This window comes from Leptinotarsa decemlineata, unplaced genomic scaffold, assembly GCF_025532065.1.
Source record: "Leptinotarsa decemlineata unplaced genomic scaffold, Ldec_3_MD MMD2_tig00000010_RagTag_RagTag, whole genome shotgun sequence".
In the NCBI taxonomy this organism is placed as follows: domain Eukaryota; kingdom Metazoa; phylum Arthropoda; class Insecta; order Coleoptera; family Chrysomelidae; genus Leptinotarsa; species Leptinotarsa decemlineata.
Window position 1 is genome coordinate 11,075,096 of NW_027412538.1, and position 25,434 is coordinate 11,100,529.

The following is a 25,434-nucleotide window of genomic DNA, read 5'->3' on the forward strand; positions in this document are numbered from 1 at the left end:
TGGCCTGGCTGAATACGCTGTTGGACAACATGTATGCGGCTTCCTTGAATTTTCTCCTAAACCAATGTTCCTCTCTGTGCAAGATCTCAGCTTCAGATCACTCGATGTTGTGTTGATGGGTCCAAACATGGTCTGCTATTCCTGATTTGCTGGTTTCCCCTCGCTGTGTGTGCTTCTTGTGCTCGGCAATGCAAACATTCAATGGCCTCTCAGTTTCACCAATACAGGATTTTCCGCACTCACAGGGTACCCGGTAAATGAAGTTCTTGGAATCGCATTTACCGGATTTCAAATCATTTTATATAGTAGACAATGGAAGTCCGAACTAGTGAAATTCATCATGAAACATTGTCAATCACCTTCAAACAAACGTTGAATACCCGGTACGGACCCGGAACCAGCGACTTATTCCGAGGATATGAGAAGACTATGGTCAAGCTTACAAAGGAAGAAACTCACCTCAGTTTTCTGTGCAGAGCGGGAGACAACAACATCATCCCCAAAGGTTTTCTGCTGAAATCGCCAATCCCAGGAGAGAGAGCTAAACGCATATTGAAACGCGCCAGCCAAGCCCTGATAAGGCCTCAAATCAATTATCACCGTTGGAAGAGGTCAATTTTGTTGCAGGATGCCACAGAACGATTCGAAGAAATAAGAAGAGAGACATTGGAAGATGATCATGGACCAATCTTTGCCAAGATTGAAAGCACGTGCACGGGAATACAGGAATCCTTGTTGAGGAAAGGCCTGGATTTCGCCATTACGCCAACATCTGTGTCCAGATGTTGGCGTAATTACTGCAGTGGAATCCACCAGTTCCCTTATTGATCAGACCGAGACAGAAGAGTTCTGAACGGCCTACGTAGAGACAACACCATCAAGATCTCACCTGCAGATAAAGGAAACGCTACTGCGGTAATGGATACCGTTCTCTACGAACAGAAGATCGAAGAGGTTCTTCAGAAGGGACGATACACAAAGACCGTACAGGGCCCTACTGCATCAATCGAAAGGAAGTTGTACCAGATTTTGACAAAACACCAAGTCTATTTTTCGAACAAGGAAAGAGCATGGCTAACACCGCACCACAGTTAGCCCCCTCACTTGTATGGACTACCCAAAATCCACAAGAAGGGCGTTTCGCTTAGACCGATCATGAGCTCCAGACATTCGGCTACTCAAAACTTGTCTAGATTCTTACTTCCCTCAATACAACCATCACAAGAAGAAACATCGTCTTTTGTGAGGAATTCAGAGCATTTTGTCGTACTACTAGGGTCAATTGAGGTCACACAGGAAGATCAACTAATTAGTTTCGACGTGAAAAGCCTTTACACCAACGTTTCGGTCGAAGAAGCACTCCAAATCATACAGAGAAAGCTATCCGAAGAAGGGAACCTGAAAGAGAGAATGAATCTACCTATAGAAGTAATTATGGAATTACTAGGATGCTGTGTACGAAAGTGTTATTTCCAACTGGAGGACGAATTCGTTACACAAGATGAGGGACTGCCAATGGGATCGCCACTTTCACCAGTCATAGCCAACATATATATGGAGTGGTTTGAAACTCTGGCCATTGAAGAAGCCCACAAGAAACCCCGAGTCTGATTGAGATATGTTACCGACACCTTCATAATATGGAACCATGGGAAAACTGAACTAGACGCCTTCCTGAAACACATCAACAGCGTGAGACCTTCCATCACTTCCACAATGGAAAAGGAAATACACAACGAATTGCCATTCTTAGACGTTTTGGTGAAGAGGACCGACACTAAGTGGGAAACATCTGTATACCGAAAACCCACTCATACGGGACAGTATCTGAACTACGAATCCAACCAACATCAATCGACTAAAAGAGGAATCAACAAGACTCTATAAGACCATGCTTTTGAGCTCTGTAATACGAAGGAAGGTCTCGAGAAGGAACTAGACATCATCAAAAATGATCTACAACGGAATGGCTACTCCAAAGCGATGGTAGAAAAGACTTTGGCTAAAAGACATCAGGAGCCTCGCAAGGAAGAGAAGCCGTCACAACCAGTGCTTGCACTTCCCTACATCAGAGGATTATCGGAGAGGATAAGAAGAATTGGGTCCAAGTACAACATCAGAACCTGCTTCAGATCCGGTAACACTATCCGTAGCAGCCTCACGAAAACCAGGCCACGAAACGCGGACTGCGATTTCAAAAATTGCATTAACCGGATACCCTGTGAGTGCGGAAAATCCTATATTGGTGAAACTAAGAGGCCATTGAATGTTCGCATTGCCGAGCAAAGAAGCACACACAGGGGGGGAAACCGGCAAATCAGGAATAGCAGACCATGTTTGGACCCATCAACACAACATCGAGTGGTCCCAAGCTGAGATCTTGCACAGAGAGGAACACTGGTTCAGGAGAAAATTCAAGGAAGCCGCATACATGTTGTCCAACAGCGTATTCAGCCAGGCCATCGTAGAAATACGCAACATATAGAAACCCATAATCAAGCGAAAAATGGCCAACTGCCGCCAAAACGGTCATCTCCCACGGAACCAGTGAAGCGGAAAATGGAAAGCAGGGATAAGTGAAAGTATTTGAACGACCTAAAAATAGTCATCTCTCGGAGGAATCAGTCCAGTCATCACCCAAAGACGATTGTAGATACTAACAATCGAAACGTCGTGAACTAACGTGACTTGGAATCTCTACACTTTTTATTTTTATTTTCTTTTTTTATTCCTTTATTTTTATTTCGTTTTTATTTTTTCAATTGTTATATTTTTACTTGTAGTTTATTTCACTATTATTTCATTTCAGGTTTATTTTGCCTAATATAATTGTTATTTTCAGCTATTCATTTTTAATTATTCTTTTTTAGTTATTTCAGGGATTTCAAATCATTTTATATAGTAGACAATGGAAATCCGAACTAATGAAATTATTGAGGTTCCTCGATTAAAACTACAACTAAAATAAGTGTTCAATGCCACCACTGTGTCGAATCGAATTGCTGATGGGTTGCTAAATTATCCAAACCGCAGAAGAGTATAATCATATCAACACGGAAATGAAGCACACATCAAATTCAAGTGATTGATTGATGAGTTCTAGAGTTATTGGTTAGCTTTATTCTCCAATAATATATTATTATCGGTGCGGTCTAACTTTGTTCGAAAAGTGTCGATAAAAGTATTTTGGCAATTAATAAGAAATGTATAAAAAAATTTTCTTCATAATTATCATACATTATTCATGGTTTTCCTGTACACATCAGGCGTTGAAACTCAATAGCGATTTGTACATTCTTGAAATGAAGTTTCAACAATATCGCCCATTTCAAAAACTCTAAACCTGAGACCTAATGCTACAAGATGCTTCAGATGAACTCAAAATTCATTTCAAATTATTGAAAAATGAAATATTTTCCAAAGGGTACATTTTTGTCCGAAAAATGTTTTTGTCTTTCCCTCAAAATTGAAGAGCCATAAGGATTTTCGTATTCTCTAAAATATTATTTTTCCTATCAATGCATGTCTCATGGCTGAGACATGAATTAATAATATTCAGTAATAATAGGTTGTTTCAATTTGCTTTTTATTATACTTTCGGTTAAAGTTATGTTTGTTCATTCTTTCAGGTACTGCTAATTAATACCTCTTTTTTCTTTCCACTATCGTTGCATACTATTTTTTTTTGCAAAATCTAGTAAATGTTGTTACACACTTTTCTTCTTTCTCTTTCAGCTGAAATGTACGATTGATTCAGGAAAAGTCAACTGAAAACAATTCCGAACGTTTATGAATTCCATCCCTTGCTTCCTTTTTGAATTCTCAAATTTATCACGATAATAATATAACTTTTCCTTTCTCTTTCAAAGTTTTTCATCGTTAATTTTTTTCCGTCTGATAATAATCTAAATGAGTACTTCTACTTTTTTTGATTTCATATACATCCAAACCATTCGAAACCATTCCTTTTTCAAATTAAAAATCGAGATAACGACATAAATGGGAGTACCCAGTGTGATAATTGTAATTGGCATCCATTTCATTTATTAGTCAATTCAACCATTATTGTCAGTTGGATCGAAAAGTTTTAATGTTACTTTCTCTGAAGGTTACTTTCATTTGGCAATCTCTGAAATAAATCGTTTCCTCTATCACTAACATTAGCGTCACAGCTGAGGGTTAGCTCTGGCCACAATAATTGAATGTGAATCATAATATTTTCATCACCAATAAAATGGAATTATGGAAACAAAATATAATGAACCAGTTACATTTGAATTTCAGCCCTCAAACTTCAATTTGTCCACAAGATCTTTGTTCTTTCGGTAGAATTGATTGAGAAATGTATTTCATGGGCTTCTTCGCTCGAAATAAGGTAATTGAAAGTGTAAAACAATGGCGTACTTATATTTGGATGGTAAATAGGCAAATTTCAGATGGGTCACTGTAAATGATATTGGTTAAGGAAGCATGGCTTTTTCGCCCTTCAGCTTATGTGCTTGCTCTATTTTTTGCTTGGAAATATCAAGTTTTTATTCAAGTATTTTACAATTTTTTTTTACAAAATGGGGTTAGATTTGCTCTCTGAGTAAAACATACCTAGGCATAGTTGCCTGTGTGTGTGTTTTATCTAGGACTTCTCTGAAAAAAAAACTATTAGTATTGTACGTGAAATTATCTTAAAAATATCAAAAATATTGGCGGGCAAAGATTTACAAGGTAAAAAAATATAAATAAGAAAGGTAATTAACTCTTATGTAAAGCATAACTTCAATACACCTGTGTGCACGTATTTTTACCAAAATTCTAAAAGATATTCGACGATTTGTAGAGGACAGGGAAAGGCAAATGGTGGGTGTATTCACAATCGTTGTATTTAATAGAAAGTTTCCTTGTTTTTCAGGATATAGTTCTTTAATCTCATCAGCTTTGCAGATGATATGGCTATTTTGTATGAAGCAGAAACCTGGGTAGGTTTAAAGGCAAAAGCAGAACGAAACTTGAAAGGAATATGTGACTGGTTCAAATTCAATAAGCTCACAATGAACGAGAAAAAAACGTATTATCTTCGTATTCCTCCTCGTTTTCCAATCACTTACCCAATCTAGGGCCTCTCATAATAGACAATAATACGAGCAAACAAGAAAAAGATCGATCAAAGTATTTGGGCGTAATAATAGATAGACATTTGAGATGGGACCATCACAACGAGAATGTGAAAAATAAATTGAGGGGTCTACTAAATAGCTGAGTTATCACAGCTGAGTTATGGAATCTTAGGTTGGGGAGGTGTGGCGGGAAGTAATCTGTATAATCTGAATATTGTACAAATATGGATTCTGTGAATAATTTAAAAAAAAAAACATAAGATATTCCAGTGACTCGCTATACCTAGAGAACTCTATTTTTGATACAAATCAGTTATTCTGTTATCGAATATTGACAAATATCCATAAAAATAAAATACAAATACAACCTATTGTACATCCATACGACACTCGAACAAAAAAGCAATCCACAAATGTGCCAAACCGAGAAAAACTATCGATCAACGATCCGTTGAATTTCTGGCCCCTAAGGTGTACATCTTACTACCGGACAGTTCAAAGACCACGAAAAGTTTTACAACATTCAATCATCATATCAAATAGTGGATAACAACCAGCAAGAGAAAACTTTTTAATGATCTCATTGACTTGAAAGAAGTATACATTTATCTTCACCCGAATTAAGACGAAATCCCATTACTCGAATATGTCAAACTTAACTGGACTAGACTGAATCAATATACTTAATTGAAAAAGACTCAACTAGGCACATAAGTGAAAATTATGTTTGCACATGCACTATTTTCCTTCATGACCACTATTTTATGGTTTATTATATTAAGGTATCATCACACACAGGCTTCAAGCTTCAGTGATTTATCATGTTTATTTTCTGTTCTATTTCTATCTACTAATTCAATACCCGTTGTAAATTGTTGGAAAATAAACATTATTATTTTTTTTTCACCGTAGTGTGCGCTGGTCAGGCCCTATTCTCCAAAGCCCCGATACATTCGGGAGGACGCGCCAGCATAATCAACCAATGACCACTCCCCACACCGTGGGGTAAGTGATCATTGGGTCCGAGAATCATGTGCCCTGAGCAAACGCGTGAGCCAAGAATGACAGCCTTCTGCATCTGTGCGGCTAAGATTTCTGCCCTAGAGCGGCAAGCCGGTATGATTTTGAAATTCGAGAGTAGAGAAGACATCATTCCACCAAGGACTCCAATAATCAGAACGACCATCTTGACAGAGTGATCTGGATAGAGTCTGCGGAGTTCAAAGAGAAAATCTCGATATTTTATCCGTTTTTCCTCCTCTTTTCTGACGATATTCGTCTCGCCAGGAGCTGAAAACTCCACGACAAATATCGTTTTGGTCTGGTGGTCGAGAAGGACTATTATTATTAAGGATTATTATTATTATTATTATTATTTCAGTTTAAAAATTTCTTGGTTTGTCAATTTTTTTAGTGTATTGGTATTTAATTGTAAAATTTTGGACCGAAAAATAGAAACGTTCTCTGGGTTATAGCTTTTCTAAATGTATGTATTGCTAATTCTCCATTACTAATTTGTCTGGTTGATTGGACAGATCTGCTTCAGTTATGTGAACTCGAATTATGCATTGATAAACATACAAAAGACTGATTGGTAGGATTTTTGTTTCTTCATATAGTAATTTTGTGGAATACTGTTTATTTTTTCTGAATATGATTTTTATGATGGAATTTTGTAGGATATGTAGAGAACGTAAGTTGCTAACGAAGGCTCCTCCCCATTACTGTATCTCAGAACGGATTCTACTAGGGAAGTATAAAGCATTAGTAGGTTTTTGCGTGAGAGGATATCTCTTAAAGTGTAAAATCTGTGCAGTAATGCTCTCAGTCGTTTATTTAAATTCGAGATGTGCTCGGTCCAGCGAATGTGCTGACCCAGAGTCACTCCTAGATATTTTATTGGCGATACTCTAACTATTTCTGAGCAGGTACATGTATTTGTGTCCGTGCAAGTTTTTTTGTGAAGGTTTATAGAATAATCTGTAGTGTGTTGTGTATTAACCGTAGGTGTAAAAGGTATGAATTTAGTTTTAGAGACGTTTAGGGTGAGTGGGTTGTGGTCCAGCCAAATTTGCAATTTTCTTAGATCTGCTTCTGCGGTTGATTTTATTTCTTCCCAGCTTCTGCCTGTGAATATCAGAACTGTGTCATCGGTCATCGAATAATTCCCGGTAAACTTTGTCTGCATAGTGTTGAAAAATGTCTTGTTTTCGTTTCAGAAGAGATGTACATCATTATAATGACATTTCAATAATACGTTCTTCTTTGGGCGATAAGTTCAAATTTCTAGTAAAATGACCTGAATAATATTCACTTCCAGGAAAGTACAAACAAAATATTATAGCAATTTTGGGTACGGTGAACATATATCAACATCATGATAAGTTACTACTCACATGTCATTAACTTTTGCACCACTCCTCACTTGCATGTTGATGTTATACTAAACCTTGCAATGCGAACCACCGATGGATATTATCTGAAAAATCATCTGCGACGCTGAACAACTCAAACCACAGACCTCCATAACAGATAAATGCGAGAATTCTTGCCTTTGTGTTTGTGCTACGATATGTGCTGAGTATTTGAATCAAAACAATAATGCTCATATAAAAAAAAACTGTTTGAAATCTGTTTTTCCGTTAATCAGCTGCCGCCTCCATACAACCATATCTCTGCAAGGCAACTAATCACACAAATTAGAAATTGAATAGGGGTACCTCAGGGGTTAGTTCTGGGACCCACCATTTCCTTAATCTTTATAAATGATCTAGCCTCAATTCATAATTTCAATTTACAGATGACACCACAATATAGTCAAAGATGGCTGTGATGCTGATACGTTATCTTTCAATATATCAAAAACAACATTCTTACTTCATATAGAAAATCAAGCGATTAGTTATATGTCAGAAACGAAATATAAACATATTGATGATAAATTGAAATTCGAGAGTCAAAACTCAAGCCACTCATTATAAAACACAAAATTTCAACACTACCTTGTATTTTTATTTTAGAAGCACAAAGAAAATTTGAAAACGAAATTTATGAGATGTCTCAATATAATACTAGATAAGCACTAAATATGACATTACCAATTCCAATATTGACACAAATAAAAAAATCCATAAATTGATGGATGTGATCGTTACTGTGTGGTAGGAAATCTATAAACTTTCTATGTATATAAAAGTGGTAAAAAACATAGAAAGTTTCAGAAAAATCTATATTTTATGATGGTTAAAAATTATTCAATCACCTACCAACCGAGATTTCAATTTTAGATAGTAAAAATCAATTCAAACAAACCATAAAAATACTCTTGTGACGAATGTTTTCTGTTCATTAGATGAATTTAACTTTTAATTTAGTGAAATTCGACTTTGATCATCAAATCCTAATTAAACATCATTTTTCAATGTGTTTCAGTGATAGTTATGCATTATTCATATATATATATATATATATATATATATATATATATATATATATATATATATATATATATATATATATATATATATATATATATATATATTGTTGTTAATGTGTTATGAATGCAAAAAAATTATTGTGATAATTTTTACTATTTTTCAAGTTCTTGTATTTTATATTTGTGTTGACCAGTACGATGAAAATGTCCATTTTATTCGAATTATAATTATTATTAGTTTTCCTACCTGACTATTTATCAAATCGATAGATATCTTGAGATGATCGTTGTTTCTTATTTTTATTTGTAAACGACTATGTCAATGAGAACAACCTTCTTCAGACAATAAAGTATATTTGATTTGATTTGACTGTATTCCAGATGACGGTCATATACACATGATATACATGATGTTCCTATAATTGTTCCTACACATGATATGCTGTCTGTCCAAGACAAGGAAAGCCAGCACAGGAAAGTTGGAAGCGGAAATGTTTGAAAATTCTAAAAAATTTTATTAGTTCCATAGATATTCGAAACGAGCCGATATTAACCCATTTGGTTTTTTTTGACATCAGTTCCGGAGAAATACTTTCTCATTGCCACTTTTCAAACTGTACCGACTTCTGATCTGACGTTTCATTCCAGAGAAACAATCATCAATATTATTTTCAATCAGAACTTGAAAAAATCCGCCGTTATAAGTTAGCCTCCTCTGGTGTATCATACATAATTGAGATTCACTAAATTTTTAAACTTTATCTGAATCAGCTATAAAATGAGCAACTTTTTCTCAATTTACTCGACTCTGTATCTCTCACATTTTCCGATTTTTTCACACTGACACTTCTCATCGCATACACAGTGCTTCTCTGCATTTCTGATATGATGTCTTCCATTTGCCCTTGATATATGGTTATTTTGGAAATGGAAACATTTCAAACAAAGTTTGAATTTCACTTCCGGCCGGAAAAACTTGAGTCTCAAAATAGGCCTCAGTTTGGACGATTACTTCTTCACCAGCGCTAAATTCCTTTCTAGCGAGCATTCTCTTGAGGTCTGAGAACAGGAAAGAGTCACTGAGGGCCAGATCTGGAGAATATGGTTGATGCGGAAGATATTCGAAGCCCAATTCTTGCAAGTTAGCAAGACTTTTGTCTTTCTTACTGAATATGATGACTTTTTCAATAAATTTGACTTTGATATCTTGATCCGTGCACAGGTTGCAAGGAGAGGGGGCTATTGAGATTATCACTGATATTCATCGAAAAGTTATTTTTCAATGTCTATATCAGGTCTGAAACATAATTCAGTTCGTAATTCATGTAGACCATCTACTACGGGATATGACAAACTGGCTTGTTTTCACTGAACATACAATTGGTTGTTTCATAATTCATTGCAAATAGATTCGGTGAGAGACGAGATTCCCGCTGTACACAGACTTCATTATGATTTATCATGGAATTTAACGAGGAAGTTCTATGATTAATTCATAGTCTCGTTCATAGTGAATGTTCACTTAATTCACTAAAACCTTTCTCCTGTTATGAGAGGAGCCACATTTTCACCAGTGTCGTATTATGGCGTCATGGGATATATATAGATGATGGTTATTATTGATGATTGTTTGATCATTTGTCTTGAAAAAACTCAGTGTGAGTAGAAAGAATTCAAATTCAAGTGGCTAAGAGTTTACGCGAAGTGATTTTCTATTTGATTTGCCTGACCTATATGGAGTGATTACTGAATAATCTCGTGAAATAAACCTGTTGAATATCTACATAGGAACAATAAATTTGGTATATCATTATTATTTCATTACACGATTGAAACAAGTTTCATAATCATACAAATGGTTGTAAATCACTACGTGTAATATACAAATTTATTTATTTATTTTATTGATACACAAAAATACCGAAAATTAGAATAAAACACCAACGAAGATGCAGATATAGAGACAGTAATTGCAGTACATAAAGTAAAAATTGTGTATAAAATAGCATCTGAGTGACTTAACACTTGTGTTATGTTACAAAGTAATACAAATTGATATGAAATCACAGTTGTGTATAGAGAGTTAGGACACAATTTAGTGGCAGTGTATCTATTGGTGTTCTAATATTTTGATAAATTCAAAGTGATTTTTGAAGATTTTTTTTTATAGAGAAGGTTTTATAATTTTCATAAGTTATGAAAAATGTTTTATTGAATTTTGGAGTGGGTAGCAATTCGTTTGTTGTACTTCTCGTAATAACTGAAGTTATTAATTTACTGTTTGTTTTGGCTTTCTACTTCTACATCTTTTCAGGAAGAATATGGGAAAATTTGATCTATACATCTTTGTATAGTTCATTGTGGAATTCATCGCTTACTTTCTTTCTTTGGAACATTCCCACATTTTTTGTATCCTTTCATTCCGTTGCTTGGATTGAAAGCTATCTCAAAGATCGGAGTCAGCTAATATGCCTAAATGATCTATGCTCGAATACATTACCTATAAGGTTCGAAGTCCCTCAAGGCTCTATTCTGGGCCCTCTCCTCTTTTCACTGTATATTTCAGATTTTCACCGTATTATTAAGAACTCTACTATTCATCATTATGCTGATGATACATAATTGTATTATTGTTTTGCCAAGAACAACTGGCATGATGCTGTTGCATTGGTTAACGAAGATCTTGAAAATCTGTCGAGCTTCTCTATCGCGCACAACTCAAAATTAAACTCTAAAAAATCTCATCTGCTGCTGATAGGTACTAAACGTAAAAGGGCTGATTTAGTGAACAAAATAGATGTTAAAATTGGATGTGACAAACTTACTATTGTTAATGAATGTAAAAATCTTGGTCTGTGGTTAGACTCAGACCTTAGATTCAATAAACATGTTAGTAGTCTATGTCAAAGCTCCTACTCCATATTACGGCATCTGTATCGCAACCAGGATATTATGACTCCTAAACTAAAACTGAAACTTTGTGAAACTCTTATTCTATCTAAAGTCTCCTACTGTGACATCATTTACGTACCGGCATTGATTCTATCTGACGCGAAACGCCTGCAGAAACTTCAAAATAACTGTATACGATTGTCATATGGTTGGCTTAAACTCGATAAAATCTGGCAACTTCATATCCTTATTGCTATGCATAAATTCCTATCCGAGAGAAAACCATCGTATATTTTCAAAAGGTACAGCACATTTGGGTGCCGTCAATCAAGAACGAGAAATCGGGATACATTCATCATCCCTAAACACATTTCAGCCTGTTTCACTCGAAGTTTCATTTACAATTCCATCATTCTTTATAATGCTCTACCTTGTGAATTTAAGCATTACTCTCTGTATAATTTTAAGAAAGAAATCAAATCTTATCTTCACTGATTCAGATTGATCTAATGTGAAACTCATACCTCTGTGCATCTTCGTGGTGATTCTTTTGTTTATACATATGTGTGTATGTATATGTATATTTGTGTGTACGTATGTATATGAGGACTTATTGTGTATCTATATGTGTATATGTGTATATATGGGTATGTATGTATATATGTGTATATATATGCATGTATATATGTATATATGTGAGCTAGATTATGTGTTTATGATTATGTGTATGTTTGTTGGATTCGCTTATTATTTGATGGTTAGTTGTTAATATTATTTGCTATTTTATAGTTTTTTTTTATTTCATAAATACCTAGGTTAAGTTGAAAAATAGCATAAGCTGAACTTCGCCTTTCATCGATTGTTTCACTGTGTTTAATTTGTAATTATTCGATGAATAAAGCCGATTATTATTATCTCATCGTATCTATCTAAAAAGCATATCAATCACTACATTATGCATATATGACCATCCAAGCGAAGCTATCTGGCTTACAGAGACAAGCTTGTCTGGCTATCAATGGTGCTATCAGTATCACACCGTCAGCGGTCATGAGGATCCTTCTAGATCTACCTCCTCTCCACATTTTTCTGGAGAGAGAGGGTAGACGGACTGCATACAGACTTGTGTGCATTTCCAGTTGCACAAATCAATTCAATGCAGAGTGCAACAGACTGTTACTGTTACTGTACTAGAGAGGGCTGGCTACTCCGGGAGAAAAAAATATTAAGAGCAGATAGTTGTTGGTTCACAGATGGATCAAAAACAACTTCCGGTTCAGGTGAAGGTGTTTTTAGTCGCAGACCCAGGACAGAGTTATCTACCTGCCTAGGAACTCATGCGACTGTATTTCAAGTGGAAATTTACGCTATGGAATTGTGTGTGGAGAGATTGGATAAATCTAACCTCACTCACGAGTCAATAAAAATATTATCGGAAAGTCAAGCGGCGTTGGAAGCTCTTGGCTCCTACCGAGCAACGTCAACTGCCAAAAACAACTCTCCTCGATAGGAAGACCCAACAGATTGTCTCTGGTTTGGATTCCTGGCCATACTGGTCTGGAAGGCAATGAAGCTTTCAACTCTCTTGTAAAGGAGAGTGCTGCAAGCGGTTTCATCGGACCAGAACCTGTCATTGGCATCGCTTTGGGCTTTGCCAAACGAACACTGAACACCTGGATGGCAAGAAGATTTATGGACTTCTGGCAGAATCTTCCAGGATTGGCTCACTCCAAGGCATTTATTCACCCTTTGAAACTTGAAACCAAACAGTAGGGATGAACTACGATGTCTGAGAGGCCTTCTTACGGGTCACTGTCATTTGAATCATCATATGCAGAAACTTGGACTGTCGGAAGACAGTGTGTGTCGCCTCTGTCTGGAAAATGATGAAACAGCAGAGCATATACTTTGTACCTGCCCGGCTGGGGACCGAGTGTGAATAGGTGTGAGCCACAACAAAACCTTGTGGGTTGCGGTGGAGACTCGAATAGACCCACTCACTTTAGACCTAGCTACCTACCTATATGACCATTATATTGAAAGGGGTATAGTAGGCTATCCTTGAAAGATAGACATATGTCATCGCGGATTTTTGTAGACCTTCAGAAGAAGGCCAATAAATAGTGAATTGTTTTTTGATATCTCGAAGGGATTAGACAGTATGCAGATCCGTACTCTCACCATCTGACCTGAAAGACCGCTCACCATTCAAACTAATCGGCTTCGTTAAGACGCTGGGTTTATTTGGCCGAGTGTGAATAGGTGTGAGCCACAACAAAACCTTGTGGGTTGCGGTGGAGAATCGAATACACCCACTCACTTTAGACCTACCTACCTACCTATATGACCATTATATTGAAAAGGGTATAGTAGACTATCCTTGAAAGATAGACATATGTCATCGCGGATTTTTTGTAAACGTTCAGAAGAAGGCCAATATGTAGTGGATTGTTTTTTAATATCTCGAAGGGATTAGACCAGTGGTCGCCAACCTGTCGATCGCGAGCTACCGGTGGCTCGCGGAGAAAATTCTGGTAGCTCTCACAACAATTTTGATTTAAAAAATACAAACTGCAAAAATCAGAGAAGCTTACGAAAATTCCACAAAAAAATCTAATTGTCATAATATTGAACATAAACAGCGGCAACATTGCGGTGAGCGATCTGCCGCTGACGCCATCAAACTAGAATCGGCTAGAACCGACCAGCCGGACCAGCGCGTTAGTGTTCAAGGACGATCTGGATTGCTTTGAACGGGATAAATACGCACGGCGCGACGACATTACGCTTAGCTTAAAACTGAACGCGTAACCAACGTCCAGCGGTTGGGTTAGTAGAGAACAACAAAAATAATATTACGGCAAGCAGTTGTAAGAAGGTGAAGACATACTACTTTCATTCTTAATGGGAAGAACAATACTTTTTTACAGAAGTTAAAGATAAAAATGTGTGTTTGTTATGTAATACTTCGGTCTCCGTTGCTAAAAAAGGAAATATTGAGAGACATCATAAAACTGTACATTCTAATTTTGAAAAATCATTCCCACTACATTCTGCCGCCAGAAAGGAGGAACTGAAACAGTTAAAAAAGCAGTTAATTGGACAACAATCAATATTTTTAAGAACAGTCGACAAAAATAAGGCTGCAACTGAAGCATCGTACCGTGTATCCTAGATAATTGCACAAAAAAAAGAAACCTTATGAAGACGTTGAAATGATGAAACAGGCGTTTTTGGAAGCTGCTGATTCGTTATTTACCAACTTTAGAAATGAAGACGAGATAGTTTCAGCTATAAAATCTATGCAACTTTCTGCTAATACAGTGATGAGACGTGTAGAAATAATGAGCAATGATATTTTTTTTACAGTTAAGAACTTAGATAACTTAGATAACTGTGTTTATTTTTCACTTCAACTGGATGAATCAACAGATGTCGTTGACACTGCCCAGATGGCCGTGTTCGTCAGGATGGTTTTTAGTGATTTTACGATTAAAGAAGATCTTTTGAAGTTCATTCCACTGAAAGGACACACTACTGGACATGAGTTGTTTTCTCATTTGAAAAATATTATTTCTTCCGAGAAAATTCCAATATCGAAAATGATAGGCTTGACAACCGATGGCGCTCCAGCTATGGTGAGTTGTGATAAGGGTCTGGTGGCGTTATGTCGTAAAGATGAAACTTTTCCGCAATTTCTCTGTTACCACTGTTACCACTAAATACATATAATGATAAATTAACTGTGGATTATTTCATTTACGTTGCGTTACGTGGCTTCCTTGTGGGTAGCTCGCTGTTTATTCCAAAATTAACAAAGTAGCTCAACACATTAAAGAGGTTGGCGACGACTGGATTAGACAGTGTGTTTTCAATAACAATTCACAGGGCAGTATCACCGCCCCGACTTGCCATAGATGACATTGTCATACTTCAACCGACTCCTACAACAATAATGAATTATACACATAATATATGTTTCTGATGAATCACCCTATGCATGGATGATACTCCTACGAGAATCTGTTCGGTAGTTTTTGAATTCATAGAGTTCAGACCACCCTTCATTGAAATTCGTTGCCCCAAAGACATACATGCGGTTCTGAAGTTTTTTCCCAACGAAAGTTAGTTTTGGATGATATCACTGTGTCGATGTTGATGAATTGCTGAATTATACAAATCATAGATGACTATGATCGTATCAACAGGGAATTGAAGCACTCATCAAATTTGACTGGCTAATTGATGTGGGCTTGAATTTATGTCTAGGTAATTACATTCCACTTTAATGATATATTATTACAAATTTGGACTAGCCCTGTTCAAGAAGTGGTTATTAAAATGTTTGGCACTCACTTCGAAGTACTTGAATATAAAACAGGTTCAAATTTGATGTTTTAGAAGCAGTATTTATAATATATTATATATGTATTATACTATATCGTAATATATAATTATTAAATATTCTTCATTATTTTCTTCCACATTTGGCTACCGACACAATTAATCATCCTTTCCAAGCAGACCATAAATTCAATCAAATATTTCAAAAATATCCTGCTTATGTCATCAACAACAGGAATGAGAATTTCGAGACTTATTTAATTCCTCAGTATGATGCAAGATCTCGTAGAGGTAAGGTCATACAGGTATGGTGTTTGGCATCCCTGTTTCTTGTCAATACTTACTTCAAATTATCACTTCAAATCAGATATAGGAACTCACCTGAAACAAGGAAATAAAAAATTGTTAGTACTGTTAGTTTTTACTCGAGAAAACAATAGATCAATCAATAAAAAAGTAAGGATTATGTTGATACACAATAATTTCAACTTTCAATCTGACAACATCGTCTTATATCAAATTTTTACTTTCCGTGACACATATCAAATCGAAAAACTGAATTGTAATGAGTTTGTTTATAAGTGAGAAAAAAATGCAAATTTCATCGTCGAACTCGGTATATAGAGTTCGATCTTGAAAAATGTGGCTGTTCCAAAAATAAGATGATTATTCAAATTTCGCGGGCTTTGTACATTCCATTAGCGATTTTTTGATTTTTTTATGTTAGCCCACTCCTTTCGAACATATATCCACAGTTTCAGCTCTTAATCATGTTTAGTTTGTTGGTGAGAGACATAAAAGAGAGGTGTTTTACGTCTCAGGTGATTTTCTGCTACCGCAAAAAATTGATCAAAGAATTTGCAACAAATATTGTTTAAAAAATGGAATGAGTGCTTCACAAAAGTTTGAAATATTGACAGTGGCATACGGTGATTGTACCCTGAGTCAAAAAAATTACAAGTGGTGCACGAAGTGGAGAAAATTTTAATGGAGAATTTTCGATTCACTATCTGACAAGTTGCTGAGGATGTCGGCATATTGGACGCTCATGCCATCCAATTTTTCGAAAATTTTGAGGATGAAGCGTGTGGCAGCGGAGTTCGTTCCGGAATTTGACTAATGTTGACCAAAAAACCGTCGCATAAGCTTCAAGAGTTGTTGAATGAAGTCAACGGCGATCCAGATTCACTTGAAAAGGTCATAACTGGTAACGAATCATGTATATATGATTATGACATCGAAATCAAAGTCCAATCGTCTCAATCGAAAAGCCCAGCAGAAACGTCCCGTAAACACTGTAATCAACGCTCAGCCACCTAATTCACCAGATTTGTCCCCCTGCGACTTTTTTCTATTCCCAAGATTGCATGAACCGTGAACTGCTTCGAGAATTGGAAAAAACGTTGGCACGAATGTATTATATCTGAGGGGGACTACTTTGACAGAGAAAAGATAGAAATCGATAAATACATGAATTTTTCTTGGGAAAAATAAAAATTCACCTTATTTTTTAACGGAGTATAAAAATTCGAATTATGTTTCTCTCAAAAGCGAAACTTTGGGTTGTTTGCAATATAAATGTGCTTCTCAAGAAATGCCATAAGGAATTTCCACACTAGCTATGTTTGGGCTGAAGATCGCTTTCCCGTTAAACGTGAGGGTGAGAATTGTAGATGACTTCCTAATTGGACCCGTATTTCTGTAAGAAAGACTTACCAGCTAGGTATACCGCAACTTTTTGGAACAAACGCTACCTCTGTTTCTAGAGGGTGTAGGTACCATTGGTTACAAGAAATGTAATTCGGTTTATGCACGATAGTGCACCAGCGCATTTTAGCATATTGGTTCGAGAGTTTTTAAATTTAACATACGGATATTGGTGGAGGTGGACCTCACTTATGGCCTGCTCGATCACCGGACTTAAATCCCCTGGATTATTTCCTATATGATCACCTAAAGTCATTAGTTTATTCTACTCCAGTGTAAGATGTGGAAGATTTAATAAATATTCAACGAAAGTCATTTTTGTGGAGGAAAAATCAGTTTTTCATCGACCTTTTTTGGGTATTTGTTACCTTCCACAATCTGAAAAATATGAAAATTATAATGGAGAACTTTATACAAGTTTAGGAGGGCAAACTTTTTAGTTTACCCCGATAAGTTACTGCGTAAAAATCAAAGTTTTTGTTAATATAAATGTTAATGTGGTAAAAGTTACATTGATGAAACCTCAAGACCATTGAAAGTGCGTGAGAATGAACATCGAGATAACATAAAAAATAGACAATTGACTGGATCAAAATTGTCAGAACACATTTTAAAATCTGACGGTGAACATCGAGTGGAATGGAATAGGACAAGAATGATTACCAATGAGCCTCATTTCTAAGAGACGTAAGTTAAAAGAATCAGCGTATATTCTCATGTCTGGAGAGAATTGTATTTCGAATAGCTCCTTAGCAATAGACCATACTTGGCTACCCATCTTGAAGAAAAATTTGGATAGTGGCGACATGGCAACAAACTGATATCGGAGAGTACATTGTATTACATCGAATGTTTCAGTTGTCAATCAACAGCATTGACATAATTTCATATTTCAAAATAAAGAAATAAACAATCAAAAAGGAATAACTGCGAATATATAGAATTTTTCTGTCCATTTCTGAAGACGGAGGCAGATTTTGGCCTCCGAAACGTGAAAGATAAGTATTGTATTATATCTTAAAAAAATTTTTGATAGGCAAAATTGTTAAATACGACAAGTTACTGATGAATAGAAGATTTTTCTTTGTGAAAAATACTTTGATTTTTACGCAGTAACTTATCGGGGTGAACTATACACTTGTATAAAGTTCTCCAATATAATTTTCATATTTTTCAGATTGTGGAAGGTAATTTAATAAATCTTATAATATATGAGTGTAACGCAATAAGAAACGATCCTGGTGTTTTTTGAAAGAGTTCAGGAGTCGATGTTCAGGATGTAGATTGAGAAACATTACATGTAATTTTTGGTAATAAAGTATTATTGTCAAAATTCTTTTTCGCTCCGTATCTTCGAAACAAAAATCATCGAAGGGACACAATATACTTAGAATAGTCCAAGGAATAGTCCCTTAAATTGTTGCCACATGTTTAATGTGGCTGTATAATGCTACAGCGATCAAAGTCTCAATAATAGCTCCTGAACCGTAAATTTCCAATACATCGCAACAATTTCATCACCTTCTTCAAGAATGTGACAATTCGAACGAAAATTTTATATGTCTCACAGCTTTTTTCAGTTTGATGTACTCAAAGCAGGAAATACTCGAATTTCAGTTCCTTCCGGATTTCTTATGTAAGTACTAGAAGATAAAAGTGGCGAAGTGGGCTGCTTGTGGTGAAAGGAAGTGGGACTGACTTAGACTGATTCACGGGGTAATTTGATATCAAGACGGAAACGTTCACAGGCAACCAAAACAGAAACGAACTTTAATTGAAGGGTATTTCGTGTAGGTTATTCCAATCTTTCACCAACATGACAGGAACCGAAGATTGGTAACAGCCACTTTCTCAGTGGTTAGTTCTCTAATCGACTTGACCTGTCACTCTTTGAATCAGGTTCCGCTTGACTGATAACCAAATACTGTTGTGTCTGCCTCATGAAGGACACACCAGATTGGATTATGAAAACCGATCAAAATGAAGGGTATAGTCGAAATAAACGATATTGTGCACATTTAAAGTTTACGGCACTCTCAAATGCCAAAAAAGGCAATACATAGAAATGAACCGGCTGCGAAGTAGACCACGTGGCCTGTAGAATTGGCGGTTCGAATTGGATAATATAATTTTTACTAACCGAGATTTATGATTGACTGAAGAGTCATAAAAGTAAATTTGAAGCCCTGTTACGGTGACGATTAGAAATCGGGGAGTGCGTGGATGCTTATCGCCGTCGTGTTCAGTTTAGAAACTAATCGCGATTTAAGTGTTGAAATTCGATATTGGTGCAGTTATAATTACTATAAAATTTTTGTTATCTGTACAAAATGTGGCGTCCTTGGACAAGTACTAATAGTAATAACAAGTGTGATAATAACGCAGACATTTTCAGGGTAGTGATTCCAATAGCGATGGTGAACAACGCGAAAATGAGATACCAGTGAATAAGATTCGGATACATTCGAATATTGAAACACAGAGAGTATGTTTCAATGTATATAAGAATCTACATCTCGAATTTGGTTTCGAGGGAAACAAATTATTACAAACAACATCAGATTTGACCGAAATTCCGTTCTCAACTGTACGGAAAATAGTCAAAAACAAACCTTATGAACGCAAAACGCGATTTGATGCGGGATTATCAAAACCTTTAGATGTTCATCTAATAAAATTATTGAAAAAACAATATACGACTGTTACAAAAGCAATGAGATTCTTACAACTGAAATCATAAGGAAGAAATTGAGTACTTCCGGCCACAACGTGATCTGCTGTGACAAAACTCTTCAGAAATGGATAAAGAAACTAGGATTGAGATTTGAAATAATGATCAAACGTCAAGCAGTTATGGAAAGAAGATGAATAGTGGAATTGCGTAACAAATACTTAGAACAAATGACTAAATGTAGACAAGAACAACGGAAAATTTGGGCGAAACTTGGTATGACACTCACGACACAGTTACGAAAGGGTGGACTGATGGTTCGAAAATATGTACGCCTAACATGCCTGCAAACAAAGGATCGCGATTAATCATTCCGGGTTCCGGATTCTTTGAAATTTTGTGGAAAAAAACTTGAGGACTGCAATGTTGACTATCATGAGAACAGTGGAACAATTTCAACCAGTGCTCAGAATCATCATTTCGTTGTCGTTTTTGGTCAATTATGACCTCGCATGGCACAAATCTTTGTCCCAATGTCCAACACGTTCCTTTGATATCTTCAGAGCTTCAGATCAACTTCACTCTGCGGTAATCCAATATTTTGTAGACTTTTTTTATGTTTTCGTCTGTAATTTCCTATGTGGGGCGTCCACTGCGTGCATTGTCCACTACTCAACGGTTGGTTTTCCCGGTCCTAATGATGGTTATCAAGCCAAACTCTGGCTTCAACAGTATTTCTCTCGCCAAAAAACAATGCTCTATCAAAACACGATACTTTTTTGTATTCATTTCCTTCAAACTAACAATAGTTGCTTCACTCAAAATATTTTATTTCACAAACTGACAGTCTAACAGCCGTGAAATTCAACTCAAACTCATTTTCATTTTAGCTTTTGAAGTGTATAAACCTTCTTTTATAAAATAAACGAAAAAATAACACGAGCCCAAACAGGGTGAGAATTAAAAACTCTGAAAATGAAACAAAGCTGACAGTCGCTTTCGACATGAACATCAACTTCTTTAGCAGTAAATTAGTGATGAAATTTATGACCATTGCGTAAATTCAATAGTGACCAGTCTGAACATTTGAAACAGTGAAACTGTATGTTAAGGTTGACCTTCTATTTTGGAAGTCATTACAAGAACTCAAAAGAGTATATTATTATTGAAAAAGAAAGGTTTCAGCTTCAGAAGTAACTTTCAGATACAAACTGAAAGAAAAAACCCTCTCTAAACAACTACTTCATACAAACATTGGAATATTTTGCCTAAATATCTCTATATTCTGAACGTTTTCATAAAGGTGCCACACAAATCTCTCTATTCTAATCTGATTTGCTGGATGATCATAATTATTCTCATGGTAAAACCCTCAACATTAGCATTCATATTGAACTCACACTTACACTGTTATTTGATGTTGTTTATCTTTTGTCACGAACTTATTTTCAGAACATCCTGAATGCTTTTTACTGAGGAATGTTGTTAGACATAAATTGGGATCCTGAAGGTCAGTCTTCTTGAAAAAAATACAAAGGAAACGAGACACTGGTTAATGTAGAAAACGTTTATGATTCTGACCTTCATTATTTTTTACATTAACTGGAATTACGTTGGCGACATACCAACTAGATTCATTTTATTATTCTGAATCACAGTCATCCTATTGTTAAAAAAATCATTTGGCCTAAAACTCTACATCAGAGTCAAGAATAATGCAGCCCCAACGAAAAATTTTTTTTCGAAAAAGTGAATTCGCATGCAGACATGAACGAAAGAAACACTGAATTGAAAAATTATGTGACCACACTGTGCGATAGAGCGCAGGATGGGCTCAAATTAATAGAAACATGGTGTAAGGAACACTCACTGTCGATCAATCCCAAGAAGACTGAGATGGTCCTTTTCACCAGGAAAAGAAGTTTATCGGGCTCAAAACGTCCCGTGATCTTGAAAATCAAACTAAACTTCTCTGAAGAGGTGAAATATATTGGTACTATCCTCGATAGGAAGTTAACATGGAACTCTAACCTACAGAGTAGAGCAAAAAGAGCATATGTGGCTTATGAGCAATGTCGGAGGACAGTGGGACGCACATGAGGTCTTTCCCCCCTTGTGGTCACCTGGATCTACACTACAATAATCAGAGCTATGTTAACGTACGCCAATGCATGGGGACCGGAAGTTCTACAAGCAACGGCCATTAAAAAATTATATCAAATACATCGACTGGCTTGTTTGAACATCACAGGAGTCACGAGAACAACACCAATCGCGGCAATGGAATTAATTACGGGTCTGACCCCTCTGGACCTGTACGTTAAGGAGGTTGCGTTAATGGCCATGGTACGATTGCGCACGGCTGGTGTAAACCTCGAAGTAGAAATGGGTCAATTGAGGCTGGGCCTATGGCGGGAGGCGGATTGCCTGCGCAACCTCTGCTGCAGGCAACCAGTGATGTAATTGGACCCAGGTTTGTGTTTAATAAACCCTACAAAATACAAATAAAACAGAACACAGAGTCAGATGCGATAAATGCAATACGCATATATACAGACGGCTCAAAAACCAAAGAAGGCCCAGGATGTGGAGTTCACTCCAGATCACTGAGTCTGAGGAGAATTAAGTGGGGAATGGGAAAAAATACCAGCGTGGTCCACTGACAGCAGACAAGCCCTACTTCCAGTCTATGGAAAGCGAAAATATTCAGAAGTTCAACATAACACCTGAGCTGAAAAGTCCCGGGCCTAAGAAAGAAAACGCAATTTTTTCCCAAACTTGGTTTTATCCATCAACGTTACCTCCATCAAGAGCCACACACTCATTCCAGCGCCTCTCTAACATTCCAATATCACTTTTGTAGAGAACGATTTATCTTCTGCCTCAAAATAGGCCTCGGTTTCCCCGTGGATTAGACTACTTATCGGGCGCGTCGCCAGGTGGCGTATAGAGGAACGGCCAGAGGACTGGAGGCCCTGTCCGGGTAGCCAATGTGGCCCTATGGACGGAGTCGCCGGACTCCTGGTCAGCCACCGTGGACCAGCCTACCCAAGCTGAGGTGTGAGGAATCGTGCCGATATCTGAATGGCCGCAGGGTGATATGCGGTCACGAACGATCCCCTTGAGAAACTGGGCGAAACCTCATTGTATTCAGCCTACCTCTGGTAATGGGGGGCTCTGCCAGAGGTGACCAACTCTTACCTTGCTACTCATGGGAACACACATGAATGAAACAAGAGAAAAACAGGAACAACAGAAACACAAAGCAATCCCGAGGCTGGAGAGAAGTGCTCACCTCAATCTGAGGCGGTGGTTGGGGATGAACAGAAATGTCCACTCCAATACATCGCTTGGAATGAGGCTGGACATAGCAGATCACCTCCAACAGCAAGGGCACTTTCTTTGGCGGGCGCCAAGAGCTCCGCCTTGAATGAAGGCAAGAAACCGGCTGCCCCCCACTCCCTCACTTGTGCACCTTCCGGAGGGAACCCCAAGAAGGTTGAAGAAGCCGCGCAACGACAGTAATATCGTTGCACCTTCCAAAATCTTCGCAGAGGCCACCGCGAGGCACCTCAAGGTTGCCAAAGAGAGTGTGTGCCGAAATGAAGATGTCTTTTAAGTGACCTGTTCACCTTCCTGGAAAGGACAGGATGGACGATGATCTAGCCGGGAGGATGTACAATGGGTCACGTGTGGCCTAAGTACTGTGAGCCTACACTCACCCTCCCTACTATACAGATACCTGAGAGACAAGTTTTAGTTTCAGCAATAACCTCTTCATTTTAGGTCTGCGAACAGCCAGTAGTCGCTGGGAGCTGAATCTAGCGGATATGGTATATGTGGAAGCAAGTCGAAGCCCATTTCTTGCAATTTTGACATCATTTCCATTGATTTGTGACACTGTGGAATGTCTTGATGAAGCAGAACTTTCTCTTTTTTCAAATGTGGTCGTTTTCCTGCAATTTCTGACTTCAAACGCTCCCACAGCACTATGTGATATTCACTGTTGATGGTATCTCCCTTTTCAAGCTATTTGATGCATATTACACCATCCCAAAATACCGAGACCATAACCTTTTCAGCCGATTATTGTGCTTTCGAGCGCTTTGGACGAAGTTTACCAGTTTCTCTCCACTCAGATGACGATCGTTTTGATTCCGGAGTGAAGTGATGGATCCATGTTTCACCCATTGTCACATAACGACGGTTTGCTGTTTTAACATGGCCACACGCTGCTCAGAATCATCAAGACGTTCTTCTTTTTGGTCAACAGTGAGCTTCCGCGGCACCCACTTCGAAGAGACCTTTCTAATAGTCGTTCAAAACGATTCTGTGGGTTTTTTCATGTTTTCCGGTGTTACTGCCCCATTTTGACGTCCACTGCATTCAGCATCATCAGTGTTTCTACGACCATGTGGACCACCTGCAAACCAACGTTTGATTTTTCAGGCGATTGCTTCGCTTGAACGGTTTCCCATCAAGAAGCAGTGTAAAATTAAAACATTAAATTGTTTTCCATCCATTGTTTTGAAAATAACAAAAGTAATGTCACTCTTAGCACAATAACTCACACACTTAAGAGTAGAATACCTGAAAAAGCGGTGAATGCAATCTATCTGTTAGGCCCAAGACTTTTCATCACATGTAGTTCCAATAACTTTTTCCAAATTCTAGTCAACGGAAAATTCAAGAAGGCTCAGGTTTAAATCAATGACAAATATTACCGAGAACTATACAAATGTCAAGTACACATCTCCGATTCCTAGTGACCAATTAAGATGTTCAAGGAAATTATGGGTATGATGTAATCTCTATTGTCACGTATAGGTTCCAACTTCTGTTATTAAAATAATGAAAATGTCTAAGGTGAAAAAATCAAAACTATGCAAAGGTCAACGAACATGGCGTGTTAACGAGAAGTTATTTACTACGTAACTCTTTTGTTATGGGTGACAAGATGATTAAATAGAGATTTATGAAATGATACGACATGCAAGTTCTCAGGATATGTGGATATGTTCAAGGTCTTACCAATACTTCAGGAGCCATCGGAATTTTTCAAGATAGTGGCAAAACTGTTGACTGAAAGCCCTAGAAAATCAATCAGCCACTTTAATAGGTATGGAGAGTAAGAGAAAAGAAATATTTATTTATTTATTTATTTGATCCATACAAACTTGTTAAGTTTTATTACATGGATTCCTATTATTAACAATATATACAATGTAAATTCAACTTAAAAAAGAAATATATTTTTATTACGTACCTACTATAAG

At 37.0% G+C, this 25,434-nt stretch overlaps 1 protein-coding gene across 2 annotated transcripts in view; it reads right to left on the reverse strand.

The window, feature by feature from the left end:
- The window catches only part of LOC111513756 (uncharacterized), a 114,745-nt gene that overhangs the window by 55,787 nt on the left and 33,524 nt on the right, over positions 1-25,434 (reverse strand). The window contains exon 1 of one of the 2 annotated variants that reach the window (XM_074171452.1): positions 7,505-7,618. The exons of the other annotated variant lie outside the window; for it this stretch is intronic. Coding sequence (XP_074027553.1) covers positions 7,505-7,539 — 35 coding nt within the window. The 5' untranslated portion in view covers positions 7,540-7,618. Of the gene's footprint in view, positions 1-7,504; positions 7,619-25,434 lie in introns of those variants that run through there. 2 annotated transcript variants of the gene reach the window in all.